General features: G+C 42.8%; 1 protein-coding gene across 4 annotated transcripts in view; it reads right to left on the bottom strand.

Annotated features, from left to right (window-relative positions):
* Positions 1–666: 666 nt before the first annotated feature.
* CNST (consortin, connexin sorting protein) overlaps positions 667–16,264 on the bottom strand; it is a 115,275-nt gene continuing 99,677 nt past the window's right edge. For 2 of the 4 annotated variants that reach the window (XM_040636091.1, XM_040636092.1), the window contains exons 10-11: positions 7,522–7,657; positions 667–3,319 (exon numbers count right to left, since the gene is read on the bottom strand). In XM_040636091.1, the coding sequence (XP_040492025.1) occupies positions 3,114–3,319; positions 7,522–7,657 (342 nt within the window). In that variant the 3' untranslated portion in view covers positions 667–3,113. Of the gene's footprint in view, positions 3,320–6,560; positions 7,190–7,521; positions 7,658–16,264 lie in introns of those variants that run through there. The other 2 variants (XM_040636094.1, XM_040636093.1) reach the window with 2 other exon arrangements.

The following is a 16,264-nucleotide window of genomic DNA, read 5'->3' as shown; positions in this document are numbered from 1 at the left end:
GGAAAGCAGATGGGATTGGGGAGATACAAAGCTGCACTGAGGGATGTGTGTTTTATGATGTAACCATCACATGCATACAGGTGAAAACACTATCTACACTGCACGGGGCAGTATACGAGGGTGTGTTAATATTAATTAAACCCACAGAAATCCACAGGAGTTAGGCAGGTCATGTCAGTGGGAAGACAAAAATCGGTCTCTCTTTGAACAGGGGGTAAATGCCCACAAAGCCAGCCTCTCAGCAAAGCAGCTTAACAATCAAAGGATTTCTTTGTTCTTTCCCCACCTTCCCTTGTTTCCTTCTCAATTCCTGCCCCCTCCGCACCCCGCTGCTCCAGCATGCCCCAATTCACACCTGTCCTTTTGAAACAAGGCCTGCCTTCCAATTTCAAATCCTCTCAGCATAATACACAGATTTATAGCTCAGAGGATTTTGATTTTTAAATCCGAAGCAATGAGTTTTTAGAGTAAATTCCAGTTACTGTGTCAGGCAGACAGGGGAGGGCTTTTATAACCAGAAGAGCTTTTCCGCAGGGACCTCTTAGAGTCCCAAAATAGACGGCCATCTGCATGTGGGGCCAGACCAACCTCTCAAAGCATTTCACTGTCTCTTTGAAGCAGTTTTTCTCAGCACCCCAGGGTTCAAATAAACTCTCTGAGACGCTGTGTTGGTGTCATTTTAAATTACAAGCTTGATCTGTTACCCTCAAATACAGTTTTTAGGGAAGATTAGTTACAAATAGTTGTCAGTACTTTCAAATGGCAGAAAAAATTACATTGTAGTAAAACTGGAATGAATTTTTTATGCGTGAGATAACAATTTCTTTTTATCACCAGATGGATTTACTCCAATTCATGCAATAAATGACTATTACATTTTTTAAAGTTGTCCTAATTTTTTCTAGTTGAGATTTCATGCTTATTTTAAGTCAAGATATCAGTATGCTCCTGAGCTCACCTCACGCTCCCTGGGAAGCGGTGAGGACACACACGGTTTGTCTGACACACAACTGGGCCCCTGAGAACCGGGTATTCTGTCTCAGTCCTTGTGCCCCAGTGTGAGGTCTCCGGTTTCAGGATCGGGTGGCCCTGGTGGCCTTTAGGCAAATGTGATGTCACAGATTTAGGACTTCGATAGTGACCTAAAAGAGGTGAACAGGAGGGAAATTCTGACTTATCTTGACATAAAACTGGCAGAAATCCCCACCACCAAATTCTCGAAACTAGGAATCACGAGGGTTAAACAGAAGAGGTTTGTCTCTGCTGGGGATGCCCCTCACAGCGGACTTGGGTGAATGTCTTTTCTAGAACCATGTGAGAGAGTACCATCAACATTTTACATAGTTTACATACAATCTGAATACAAATTCTTAAAATTTATAATAGAACATTAAAATAATCCTCTAATAAAATCAGCCTTAAGTATAAGGAATCTAAATTTCAGTCTCTCGTACACTTCTAAATAAATATCTTTGATCTATAATCCTTGAAAATATTACAGTTTATGGTGACATGATAGACAAGTCAAACAGTATTATAAGTGGAAATAAAAACATCAACTTAAAAATTAACAGGCCTAAAAATACACTGAACCAAAATTACAGAAAATCAAAACACTAAGTACATAGCAATTAAATACCTAGCATTGGGATGACCGAACGCATGCTCAACAGACTTCCAACTTATATAAAAAGCCCTTTAAAATTCATATAATCTAAATAAATAAACAGAAACACACAGGGAGGTACTGTACCAGCCAGTAACAACTAGAAAGTAAATTTCTCCCTTTCTCTTTCAAACGATCCTAACAAAAAACATGAAATAATGGTCACTTGCTAAAAAACTAGAATTCATGTGTTCTGTTTCTGTTAAAAGGGCTGCCTATGCTATAAAAAGCCAAAGCAAGGCTTTCTAAATGTTAGACCACTGTCCCTCAGAAAAGGAAATGCCACCGAACTGACAGATTGAAACCAAAGTCAGACACCTATTTAAGATATGATTGATTGAATTTTTGCTCAACGGCCCCATAAGAGGTCTAAATCAAGCCCATGATATGAATGTGCATTCAAACGTCTGAATGTGTGATTTGTTAATACTGGATTATACATGGTGATTTAATTTCATTTGCCAAAGTGGGAGTTTATTCTACATAAGACCAAAATTAAAACATCTAGAGCAGGAGCTAGTATCTTCTTGATCTTTGTATTCTGGTTCTTAGCTTCTCAGAACCTAGTAACAGGTGCTCACCTCCTGAGAAGTGAGGCCAGCTCTCATCATTCCTCAGGAAGCACTGAATCCACCATGAAGCTGGGAGACTGAGACTTAGAGGGAGCTCTTTAGGTTTTCCTCTTTACCTCTAGGCCTGTGATTAATTTCAGGCTAGTTAATCGAATTAATTGTCACAGATCTATCACAGTGTCTGATTTTAGGGCCGAGATTTCTAGCACTCATTTGTTCCACAGTTAAGCCTTCCTTTTGTGCCCATACATCTATAGTCACAAATAAAGATCATCTTTGTTGTTCCGCGTCGGGTATTCGCTTAGGATAACCGTCTGAAACAGACACGCACGCGGGCACACGCACACACACAATCGTTTCGCAGATGAAGAAAGGAATCTGGAAATAATGCACAAAGCCTAAATTACACAGCTTCCAAGATTAACTAAAAAAAAGACAATGAAACCGTAAGGTAACTCCTTCTGATTATACACAAACTTATTGCGTGATGGCTGGAAGCAATGTCTTTGGACCAACGAATGTAAACCAAGTGTCCTTTAACCATTAGCTTGACAAGGCAGCTAAAAATGGTGGGGCTCCACCAGTGCCCTCGAGATTCTGCTGGGCGAAGCTCACTACACTAGGAAGCAGCACAGAGGGGGTGGACGTGCTCTCCAAAGACCATTCCTTCCATCCACGATACTCAGATCGACATGTGCCTCTGGGTTATTCTGAGAGCTCCTCTGGATTACCATTTAAAGCTGCCGTTTCTGGAAGTCCAGGGCTCCTCACCAGGGGGAGGGGACGCATGTTACAGAACTCCGAAAATAAAAGCTGTTTAGAAAGGTTCACTCTTTGATTCTCACTGCCAGCATGCCTATGCCTCCTGAGTGCTGCTAGGAGAGGTAGATCCAGTGTTTCAGTTCCGCCATTCCCTGCAGTAACTTAGTGTAATAGAAGTCCACGTTGTCCGCAAAGTCCGTACAAACTGGCGACTCCATGTCACCAAAAGTGCAGTACAATGCAGTTCCTCCAACACTCAGGAAAACCGTTGCTATGCACAGCAAGACCAGTAAAATACAGGAACCACCTCCAACTTCATCTGCAGACATGAGAACAGACTAAGGTTAAACTGATGCAACACGGAAATCCCAGTGTCTGCTGTCTTCTTGCTGATCATGGTAAGTAGACGTTTCTAGTTAACCTGAGTCCTCCAGGGGCGGAGTCACTGACGGAAAGCTAGTGCATGTGAGGACTGCACAGGACCCACCTGCTAGTCACCACAGACACACGCCTATCAGTCACCAGACACATGCCTGTCAGTTACCCCAGACATATGCCTGTCAGTCACCATAGACACATGCCTGTCACCAGACACACGCCTGTCAGTTACCACAGACACACGCCTGTCAGTCACCAGACACACGCCTGTCAGTCACCAGACACATGCCTGTCAGTTACCCCAGACATACGCCTGTCAGTCACCATAGACACATGCCTGTCACCAGACACACGCCTGTCAGTTACCACAGACACACGCCTGTCAGTCACCACAGACACACACCTGTCAGTTACCACAGACACACGCCTGTCAGTCACCAGACACACATGCCTGTCAGTCACCACAGACACATGCCTGTCAGTCACCAGACACATGCCAGTTACCACAGACACACGCCAGTCAGTTACCACAACACACACCTGTTAGTCACCATACACATCTGTCAGTTAGTTACCACACACACCTGTCAGTCACCACAGACACACGCCTGTCACCACAGACACATGCCAGTTACCCCAGACATAGGCCTGTCAGTCACCAGACACACACCTGTCAGTCACAACAGACACACACACCTGTGGAGCCTGTCAATGCTAAAATGAAAACTAGCTCATTTATACAATGAATATAATTGATTCCATTAGAAAAGAAAAGAAGGGCAGTGCTTCTCTGATGTGCTCATAGCCTTATTTTAGGGTACAAATTACAATCTCAATATTACCATATCTTTGCAGTTCACATCATGAGCTTACCTTAAAGCAAGGTCAATTTGATATTAAACAATAAAAAAATGTCTTCAGGTGGGATCACTCTTGCATCTTATTCAATTTTACTCTTTTTTTTTTTCCTAATCTTATTTATTTGAGAAAGAGAGAGAGTGCAAGTAGGGGGAATGGCAGGCAGAGGGAGAAGCAGACTCCCCACTGAGCAGAGAGCCCAGTGTGGGACTTGATCCCAGGACGCTGAGATCATGACCTGAGCCGAAGGCAGACCATAAACTGACTGAGCCACCCAGGTGCCATTACTCAATTTTACTCTTATCATTTAATGGAACAGCAATGTTCTAGCTAGTATAGTGATTTCTTTATATTTTGCTTAATAATGGGCAGGTCTGTTTTTAATAAAAATGTCAGTATCACTCTGTCTATATTAAGAAAATAGCTATTCTTTTGTTGGAAAGCCTTAATGATCATTCATAATTAAAGAATTTTAAAATTTGGAAAAAGACTAAAAAGTTTTATGATCAGCACTATGAGAAAGTACCAGAACCTTCTTGAAAGGTGATTTGGCAGCATCCACTAAAACTTTAAATTAATGTATCCTCCTGACTGGGACATGTTTGAAATCAAGGGAGAGTGGGGGGACAAAGCTGAGACAATGGGTGTAAACCAGGACCGCCTCAGGGCAGCTGGACCCTATCACTTAGTCCAACAAATTCACTTCCAGGAATCAGCCTATAGAATCAGCCCATCACAAACTAGCATATTTACAGGCATGTTCACTGTGACAAAGTCTGTTAGCACAAAAAGTTGAGAATAACTCAGTTATTCCAGTTATAATGGAACAGTTAAATAATCATGGGACATTCATATAATGAAATAACATGCAATTGTTTAATAGGATGAAGTAAGTTTAATATATTTTCTCATAGGAAAACATCCAAGATCGATGGTTCAATGAAAAAGAAGTGAACCCATTTTGTGTTAAAACAAAAACCATGCATGAGTCAGTGTGTATGTACACATGTGCACATATATATACACTATGTTTCTTGAAAATACAGTAAGAAACTTCAGTTAGTACTTGGGGGAAACATTCAAGGGAAGATTGGAAGACTTGACACTGTTTCACTTCATTTTTTTTTAAAGATTTTATTTATTTATTTTAGAGAGAGAGAGAAAGAGACAAAAAGAGAGAGTGTGCACATGTGGTGGGGGGAGGGGTTGAGGGGGAGAGAGAATCCCAAGCAGACTCCCTGCTGAACGCAGAGCCGGACGCAGGGCTCCATCTCACGACCCCGAGATCACGATCTGAGCCAAAACCAAGAGTCGGACTGCACCACCAAGGTACCCCATCACTGCATGAGCTTTTTCATGATTAGCATATATTCCTTTTATGATATTTTATAAAACATTTTATAAAACATAATATAAACTATAAAGACTTTATTTGGAAGATTTTACAGGATTATGTGAATATATTCTTCCTGTAAAAATTTAAACACAAAGACATCTAAGAATCTAGGGACTCTCTGTTTTTCTCCTACTCCCCTCTCACCTAGGGGCAAAAACACTCTAGTGTGTAACCTTCCAGATCAAACACACAGGTTTCAGGATTCTTATATAAATAGGATTATGTAGGGACGCCTGGGTGGCTCAGTCGGTTAAGCATCTGCCTCAGGTTGTGATCTCAGGCTCCTGGGATTGAGCCCCAAGTTGGGCTCCCAGCTCAGCAGGGAGCCTGCTTCTGCCTCCCCCTCTGCTCCTCCCCCTGCTTATGCTCTCTCTCTCTCTAATAAATAAATAAAAATCTTTTTTTTTTAAAAGATTTTATTTATTTATTCGACAGAGATAGAGACAGCCAGCGAGAGAGGGAACACAAGCAGGGGGAGTGGGAGAGGAAGAAGCAGGCTCCCAGCAGAGAAGCCTGATGTGGGGCTCGATCCCATAACGCCGGGATCACGCCCTGAGCCGAAGGCAGACGCTTAAGCGCTGTGCCACCCAGGCACCCCAATAAGTAAAAATCTTTAAAAAAAAAACCCTTAAAAATAGGATTATGTAATTATATTGTTCTATGATTTACAAATTTATAGTTTAATAAATTTTAATAATCAATAGGTTTGATAATTTACATGTATATTTGCAGATATATTTTTCTACAAATGAATAAACATAATATCATTACTGTATCTCTTGGGGTTTTTTGCTTTTTTGGTCAGTTCAGTTTTTTTCACCCTCTTCTGTTTTTTTGGCATCATGCACTCCCACCCCCTCATCTATGTTAACCAGGTAGTGCGTGAAGTTTCCCACGTTTTTCTTCATAATCACACATTTCAATGTGAATATTTAAACACAGTTTATTTTAAAACATCTGTCTTGTTTGTTTTATCGACAGGCATTGAAACTGTTTGGAGCTGTGTGGCCAAAGCCGGAGGCAGGTGGCAGCCGAGCAGAAACTAAGTGACCGGGCTAAGATGTGATGGCCACGGAGTATGTAGGTGTGTCATCTGTACATCCGGGCTCCTCCCGGTAAGCAATGATTCAGTGCCATTTGTGCAGAGAACAGAGCACTCTCTCTGGAGAAGCCTGGTGCAGAGGTAAAAGGACGGATGGGGATCGATCGTTTCCAAGGCTTCTTTATAACCGTAAATTAGAAGCTTTCTACTGGAAAAATTTAGAGACCTCTACCACTGTCACTTTATGTACCTAGAAGGCATAGCTACGTGTTTACTCTGTTATTTTAGCAATGCCATTGTTTTATAAAATCCAGAAGCCCGCTGAAAAGTTCTTGGCTGTATTTCCTCTCACCCTTATTGACTTAGGCCTCAGGTCTCCCTAGCAACCACCGCACACACGGGCCTGGGAGGAAGGGGTCAAAGGCGAGAAAGCAGTGTTACAGCACTTTGTCCCGTAGAGTCTCGAAGAAATCACCAGAGAGAATATCCTCGTAATTCAGAAATATTTCTCAGACCTACAAAGGAGGAGTATTAATGGCCACTTAAAAAAAAAAAAGTATTAAAAGTATTAAGACATTGAAATGAGCTCTGAGCAGGCTGTCGGTGAGACAGGGAGGCCAGGAGCTGAAGTTTACCACTTGCTCACTTCTTTGAACAAAATGCACAGGAATAACAGAAGAGCTGATGACCGTTTGATTCTACGTGTTTCTTCACAGAATATAATAAAGCAACAAAGTACACATGTCCTTTTACCAACCCTATTACCAAATACGCTCCCGGGTCTGGACCCTCTCTCGGCCGACACCAAGAAGCAGCTCGGTGCTAGACGGGCCCCCGGGTGCTTTACCTTGATCCAAGTCATCGTCTATCTCCTGGAACCTCACTCTTCGTTTCGATGGTTTCTGCTGCATCTGGGCAGGATGGTCTCCTACACCCTCATTCCTCTTCTTTAATATAGAGACCAGTCCTTCCGCAGGGACAACCTGTCGGAGATATTCACACAAACAGTAAAAAAGACCAATTCTACTCAATAGGCACTTGAATTTCTATTATAGGTTTATCCAACTTCTACAGAAAAAAAACCCATCACAATCAATCATCAGAATTGTTCCAACAGATAATATTTTGACTTTATGCAGATGACCGCCAAATACCCACATCTGAAACTTGAGCGGCTCTCCCACAGCCCAGAGCCGACTCTGGGGCTCCGGGTCTGACGCAGCGCGCAGGGACTGGAAACCAGGCCCTCTGTACCCACCCGGCTCTCGTCTCCACGTCCCTGGAGGGCGCCTGTAACATGATCACTCACGGCCCCACTCTGCTTAATCATGAGTGCTGGCTTTTGCTGTATAACAGAGGCTAATGGTCCGCCACTTCTTTTTCCATTCACCAGCAATTTTTAAGAAATGAGCATGTGAGACGCAAAATATGTTTGATGCTATGAACTCAAGAAGCCGAGATGGAGAGTCGCGTGCTCTACCGACTGCGCCAGCCAGGCGCCCCCGATGCCAGCTCTTAACATCAAAATGGGCAGTAAGCTCAGTTCCTTTGAGACACTACGTATTTATGAAATTCTGCTCTACTGCTCAAAATATTGTAAGGACTTCTCTTCTGGAATATCTCAGAGCCAGTTTCCTCGGGATGTGTTACTTTGTAACACACAGAGGTTGGCAAACTATGGGCAGTAGGCCAAAGCCCCCTTGCCTACTTTTTGTAAATAACATTTAATCGGAACACAGCCAGGCCCACTCATCCACATACCCTGTAGGGCTGCTACAACCGCAGAAATGAGTAGCCCCAGCAGACCCTAAAGTCTAACATGTTTACTATTTGGCACTTCGGAGAAAGAGTTGGCTAAAATCTCCTGTCCCCACCTCCACCCCTTTCTATGCTGCCTCGGCCCCACCCCTTATTTAGCAATAAAGACAAAAACAAAAACCCTTGCCATTTAGGAGTTAAGAGACTCCACGGTGTAGGGAGAAGGGGATGAGTTGGTGGAGCCAGACTAGGAAGCAAAAGCCTCACTCCAAGCAGCAGGTTGATTCAAAGTTAACCTGTGAGTCAGCCTGAAGGACTAGCGGTAGGTGATGACATAGGTGGGCATTGTGGGCCTAACATGCAGATGTCAGTGACTTGCTGGGAGCAGGTCACTGGAAGCTCAGGGCTCTGCCTGTGATGTCATTTATCTGATCGATGGCATAAAATACTTAATGCGATTTCCAGCTCCAGCCAGCCATCTCTGATAATGTGCTATGCATAAATATTACTGATCCTGTTAGTTCTTTTTATAACTCAAGGCTTTTAGGGCCAAATGACTCAATATAATCTTCTACTGGGCTTCCCTGAACATGGGTCTATAGAAGCATTATCTCAAAAAAAAAAAAAAAATCAATGTTAGCAATTTATTCTTTTTATAAGAAATGTGTACTTCAGATGATGTCCTTCATTTGAGAAAACTAAAGCACTTCAGTGACATTAAAATGGAAAGTACAAATATGCAAAGGAATAGTCTTTCAAATGTTTCTTTAGAAACCAACAACAAACACCCCCTTTATCCAACATTAAAGAGCCCCTTTCTACGACAGAGTAGAATGATTTTACACGTACCACAGTGAAATGGAGAGGAAAAGAAGTCCTAATAAGTTTCTGAGGAGCAAGAGATGGAAAATGGAAATGACTTTTAATGGCTATATTACTACTAATGATGTATCACTGATATTCTTGTTATTTTTCATAAGTGTAGAAAAAAAGGGGGGGAAATTTTCATAGATTATTTTCACTATCTAGTTCTCCATAAAATAAAGTCATACATTTACCTACAGTGAATTCACCTAAAACCATAAGTGTTTTCAAATTGCTTTAACGACTAAGAAAAAAACAATCTTATTAATAATTGTGGGAAGGAAAAAAACAAAAAGAATACGTGTGCAGATGAGCCCCAGAGTGGCGTTCCTGTTTTATATCTTTGTGATATGAATTTTCAATCTGTAAATTCAAGAAACAGACTCAAATCATAAATCAAAAGACAGTGAATGTGAATAAAAGTATGTTGAAGGACTGAGTGAAACTCTGAAGTCATCTGGAAAGACACAGATGTGTTTCTGAGGCTCAGCAGCCGGTGAGAGTGCACCAGCCGGCTGGCCTCATCTGCAGCATCTGGCTCTGGAAGTCATGCAGTTAAGGAATACAAGCCTTCCCAAGTGGCCCCACCTTATTTACTGTGGGTGGTGACGAACTTTGGCAAGTTTTTGAAAGAGGGGAGAAATGAGGGTTGTGTGGGATGGGTCAACATTCTGTTGTGACACCCTCCCCCACCCAACCCTTAATTCTTGTCTAGAAATCTAACCACACCTTATGCTTTTTCCTTTTCATCTCCCACCAAAAACCGCTTGTTTCAGCAGGTGCACCCCAGTGTGAAGTGAGGGCGTGTGCTCTTTTCTCTCCTTTCAGTCGTGTTCAGGGACCTCCCGTGTTCAGGGACCTCCTCCAGGGACCTTTCTTTTCTCAGGGTCCTGCGTCCTATAGTCTATAGACATAGAACAAGGGGTGGTGGGACCAACTTCAGGCACCGGAGACGCGGGCCGAGGGGGAAGCTCTTAGAAGACAAGTGGGTGTGCTCCTCTCTGTTTTGGCAAGGGTTTTGGGCAGGGGTCTTAGGACCTACCCCCAGCACAGAAATTCTACCTACCACATCAAGGCAATCAAATATAAAAAGTTTAAGAAACAACTTTGGCAGAGTTTTCCCTGATTCTGTGGTAGAAACGCAAGTAAGCCAAAGCAAGGTCAGGGTGTTTAGTTTGCGGTCTCACTCAAAAGACTGCCAAGTGTTTCTAAGTAAGTAGAGAAGATGATTTAGGACACATGGAAACGTGTCTTCTCCAAACTACTCTAAAAAAAATTTCAATGCCCTTTTTCCTCCTTTTTACCATAATGTCAGCATTAAAAGTTAATTTTTAAATCTCAAAACAATAAAGCTTTTAAAAACCAATAAAATTTTTAAATTTAGTTTCCCACTTCAATTACCAAGTTTCTTTCCTATCCAAACAAGATATAACAGCCCTTCCACTGAGAACAAAAAGAACGTCTAAGCTGTAATTAATGTAATTGTCGCTGGTGGTACTCCATGAATAAGTAAAGAATTAAAAACAAAAGCAAAACAGAACATCCATCCGGCCCAGTCCTGTACATTTGCAAATAAACAGATCTACTGCGCATCCCCTCAAATATCAATGATCATCTTCAGTAGCGTTTTAAGAATTAACTGGTCATAAAAAACAAGACTATGTTACAACTTTACTGGCACACAGTAAATCCTAATGTGACAAGGAAAACGTTGAGAGGGGCTTGCTGTTAGAACTGCCCCCGCACAAAATTAAAGGAGAAAGCAGACACACGTAATATTCTTCTAATGATAGAGGCTGGCTCAATCCAGGACATCAAGGCTGGTGAATTTTGACCAGGAACACTGCTGGTTTCTGACTAACTTGAGAATTAACATTCACAAATCATATTCATATAGTTTAAGTAGATTACATGCCAGTGAGGTCACTCTAGAAGAATGTGTCAAATTTACCACCACTGTTCACTGAAGGAACGCGATGTTCCCTGCCTGCTCCTTTAGATTTGGGCTCCATAGTGAGACCTACAATTTGGCGAATTGGTACACATTTACACAACACGCCATACTGAATCTATCGCACAGGCATTATAAGTCCCATTTTACAGAACGAGCCAAGCTCAGGCAGCTAATATAATCTGCTTACGTTTGTCGCACGAGCTACCGGCAGAATTTGAATACAAGCTCATTAAACCTCTTGCCATTTTCTTTATGTGAAGAGATCTTATTCTCTACGACTACGAAAATTTTGCTTAGTGTCATCTGTTATATGTTGCAATTAAAGTGAGATGAACAGAATTTTCAAATAAACCTAAGCAGTTTCTTTTGTCTTTCCAAAGTACTTTATATCTCCTGCAACAAACCCTTACCTTACACAATTAAGAGACGCTTCAACTAATGGCTAAATCCATTGATCTAGCGACGTGGGGGAGGAGATGGGTAGATGTAAGATCTTTTGTGTCATTCCATTAATCTGCAAGTAGATTAATGTCATGGCTCCTAACACAGCAAATTAATATTACAAGTCACACTGGAGCAAGAGGAAGCGACCATGGGGAGGAGAGCCACTTTCGGAAAGAACGCGGTGGGGACCTCCGACCCCACAGTGCCACATCTTACAACAGCGCAAAACGGAGAGAGCAAAAAGGAGGAAAAAACAAATAATGCTGAAGTCTGTCAATGCTGAAGTTTTAAAAGATGAGTTTAAAGAGGAAAAAGGTTTAAAAAAAAATAGGAGTTTTACCAAGTCTCTAAGTTTCTAGATTAGGCACTGCCTCGTGCTTTTGCGATTTACTTATCGGGACAACTTTGTAAGTACAAAACAGGGAAAGAAATAAGAATGTCAAGAACCACTCCACTTTTTAACCCCCAGTACACCGTTTAAATAGGTAGACTCCGGAACAAAACACTTGATTTTCCTGCCCTCAGACCTGCAGCTTCACCATATCCACGGCTGCAACCTGAACCGCACACTGGCTACTTCTCACCTCAACTGTGGCAATAACCTGATGGGTCTCCTTGCTTTGGCCTTTCCCCCGTACCTTCTAGTCTCTACAGAGCAGCCAGGAAGCAGATCTGATCACATCTCCTGCTCAAAACCACGGCTTTCCACCATTGACTGAATGTGATTCCGGTTCCTTACCCTGGTCTGGAGGCCCTTACGGGCCTCGGCTTCAGCCTCTGCGTTCCCCCGAACTCCCTGCTGTTCCCCCACCTTGTTCACTGTGCCCCAGCTGTGCTCACCCTCCCAGTGCACTCCCGTCACCTGGATTAAAAGAGCCCATTCCTCCACCCACCCCACCAGCTCCGTCTCTCTCCATCCCTCACCCTGCTGAGATTTCGGCACAGCCCTTATCGATATCTGAACCTACATTGTTTATTTTTTTAATTTTAATTTTATTTTTTAAGTAGGCTCCATGCCTAGTATGGAGCCCAACGTGGGGCTTGAACTCACGACTCTGAAATCAAGACCTGAGCAGAGATCAAGTTGGACTCAATCAACTGAGCCACCCAGGTGCCCCTACATTGTTTATTTTTATGTGAATTTATTTCTAGAATATAGTAGGTGCTCAACAAATATGCCAATAAGAAAATGAATACACAGATGAGCAGTTTCCATATAGACAGCACCTCACTTACACTTAGTTGGATAACACAGGTTTTCCATTTAACATAATCAAAACTAAGTATGTTTTCAAAGGTTATTTATTTTTCTAAATACACTAGGTTTAAAAGCAAACAAAAGCCTTGTCCTGTATAGATGACTGTTATTGACAATAACATGTTGGCTTTGTAGAAAATATAAAAATGTATTCAATAGGATCCCCACCCTTAAGGAGTTTGCAATTAGTGTAGAAGACTGTGTGTGCCCTATAAAAACAAGGAAAGAGGACAGTCCTAAATAGGGCTTAAGGTCAGGCAAGGCACGGGAACCTTCTCGCCCCCCTCTGTCACCCTACAACTAAGTCATTCATTTGCTTCTATTACCTGACTGGCCCCTTTGGGTATCAGTTTGAGACCCCAAATTTAGTGCTAACCTAAGACCATCTGGAGGGGGAGACGAAGGTGATATGAGGAATGGGAAAACTTACTGAGGAGCTATAGCAAAGGTCCAGGAACGGGCAGTTACGATGTAAATTAAAAGAACGATTACATGGAAAAGAGAAGCTGGGTGCAAGAGACCCAACAATCAAGAGGTTCACTGAATCACCAATTAGAAAGTTTAGAGGACAGGATGAGAAAGAAAGACAAGATGAGACCATCTGGCACAAGAAAAGGTAGGTCGTCCCTGGATAATCCTGGGGAGACTCTTCAGACGTGGACACGAGTCCTGGGTCAACCACTGTCCATGAAGCGTCTTCTACGATTGGAAGACTGCATTTCCTCGGCTGTAAGGAAGCGGGACTAGCCTGGCTCCCCTGTATGGAACAGCCACGATCACGGTTTCTAAAGCCCTCCTTTGGGCACGATCCACAGACCAGGTACCTACAGAATTTCATAAACTGCTGCTTAGCCCTGGCCTCCCATCTTAATCCCGTGTGGACTCCCACAGTGGCCCGTCTTCACGAGACTTCCCCACCCCAGCAATCTAGTCAAGAGATGAAGACTGCACAGCGGGCACTCTGAGGACACAGCTTCTCTGAAGATAAATCCAACAGCAACTCGGGGTCATCAGCATTCTCCCCACCAGAAAGTTTCAGGTTTTGTTTCCTGAGACACATGGACATCTGAAGATACCTAAGTAAATGTTGCCGATATAGAGTGGGGAACACGGTTTGCCCTCTTTCAGATTAAAAACTTTTTAGAGCCCCAAGCAGCAGCAAAGTGGCTTCTTCCCCAGCTATCACATCCCCACAAAGAGATTACACATGTACATATTAATGAAGAAAAATGAGTGGCTTATCTCCGTATGGCGATCATGCTGCTAAAATGTGCTCACAAAGGGGATCTCCTGAATTATCTACTATGATTATTTTCAATGTGAAAAGACAGATTAAGCTTCATAAAATATACCCAATATTCCATGTCATTCATTTAGAAAACAAAACAATTCCCTTAGCCCCACTCCCTCATGGAACAATCTACTACAAGATGAGTGGACTCTAATTACCAGTATGGGGTTGAATCATGACACCACCTTGAATTTGAAGAACATATTTCTTGTCAAGGGTTTGATGCCAGGAACAGCTGAAGAGTTTTTTTTCCTAAAAATTTATTTATTTATTTATTTATTTGAGAGAGAGAGTGTGCAGAGGGAGGGAGGAGGAGTGGGGGGACAAGCAGACTTTGCGCTCCATGTGAAGCCTGTGGCAGGGCTCGACTGCACAATCCTGAGATCATGACCTGAGCCCAGGAGTCAGATGCTCAACCGACCGAGCCACCCAGGTGCCTTGGAACAGCTGAAGGGTTTGAAGAGAAGATAACACAACCCTCCCAGGTTCCAGAACCAAGCAAGTCAATTATTTACTGGCATTATCAGGCTCCCTCGGTAAAGGGAGTTTGGGTTCTGACATTAAAATAATCATGTCAGAATATTATGGGTATTGCAATAAAATTTCATCTTTTCCCCAAAACCAGGATAGTTAAATTCAGCCAACCGATAACACTTGGACACCTGTTGGGAATGCAGGCTTTACATACAGAGTGACCCTATCTGAATTTTCAGTCGCTCCATCTGCAAAGTCATGGTACATACAGAAGTTACGTAAAAATTACTGAGGAGGGAACAAAAGAGTGAATCTCTCTACCTTGTGGACACTGCACATGTGATACACTTCTTATGTTAAAAATCTATGAAATGAGCCTAAATGTTTCTGATGCTTTTTAAAAACAGTGCTGGTTATACTTCTTTTGAGAGCGTGTCATGATCTTTTTTACGTAAGAAAGAACATCCGTGCTGCAGACACTAAGCTATCATTCTGCTTAGCAAAGTTGTTCTGGATTTTAAAATGCTCCTCAAGCCCAGAGAAGTTTCATTTACACACGTCTCTGCATCACTGAATTGAATTACTGTGGATGGTTTTAGTTCTCTATGAGAGTTTGCATGAATTGTTTCATCTGATGGGATGAACCTGGGTGTTTCAAGGACACAGCAAACGCTCGCTGGATCGGCAGTGGCTGTCAAGGCCCAGGAGCACCGCAGACAGAGCTGAGCAGTGCAGAAGCAGCAACAGAATAAAGGCAGGGAGACCAGCAGGAAGGGAAAACCTGGCAGTGAAAGAACATTCCGCCATAATCACAGAGGTGGGAAGAGTGGGGAGCAGCGAGGAAATCGGTGAGGGGCAGAGCCACTCACAGGAGCAAGGGCAGGGTGGGAAGAGAGACAAGAGGGCTCCCTAGGACATCCCAGCCACGTGGAGAGTATGTCCTGTACCCTCCCCTCGGTCATGGGGACAGTATGCTCTGTACCCTCCCCTCGGCCACGTGAAGAGTATGCCTTATACCCTCTCTTTGGCCACGTGAAGAGTATGCTCTGTACCCTCCCCTTGGCCACGTGAAGAGTATGCTCTGTACCCTCCCCTCGGCCATGCGGACAGTGTGCTCTGTACCCTCTCCTCTATTTAATGTTTTTTAATTTTAAGAAAAAATTGTGGTAAGATACGTCTAACATAAAATTGCAATTGTAACAACTGAGTGGCATGAATTACATTCACAGTGTCGTGCCACCACTACCAGTAATGGCTTCTAAAATTTTCATCCACCCAAACAGAAACTGTACTCATTAAGCACTATGAATCAATTTCAAGAGGAAATTAGGAAGAAAAAAAATCATAGTTTATAGAGGGCTGACTTGTAAATGGTAATAAGAATCTGGTTAAAATAAACAAATGAATGAAGACTGGATCTAAAGTGCTTTACTATTCTATCCAACTGTGTCAAGACAAAATGAAGACTAGTTGCTGGGGAGCTGACTAGAAGAGGCGATGCGGATGCCCGTGACCTCACAGCCGATGACGCGCAGGCTCCCACAGGG

Source organism: Ursus maritimus, unplaced genomic scaffold (assembly GCF_017311325.1).
Source record: "Ursus maritimus isolate PB19 unplaced genomic scaffold, ASM1731132v1 scaffold_2, whole genome shotgun sequence".
Lineage (NCBI taxonomy): Eukaryota > Metazoa > Chordata > Mammalia > Carnivora > Ursidae > Ursus > Ursus maritimus.
The sequence above is the reverse complement of the archived record's forward strand: the minus strand, read 5'-3'. Positions and strand labels throughout refer to the sequence as shown.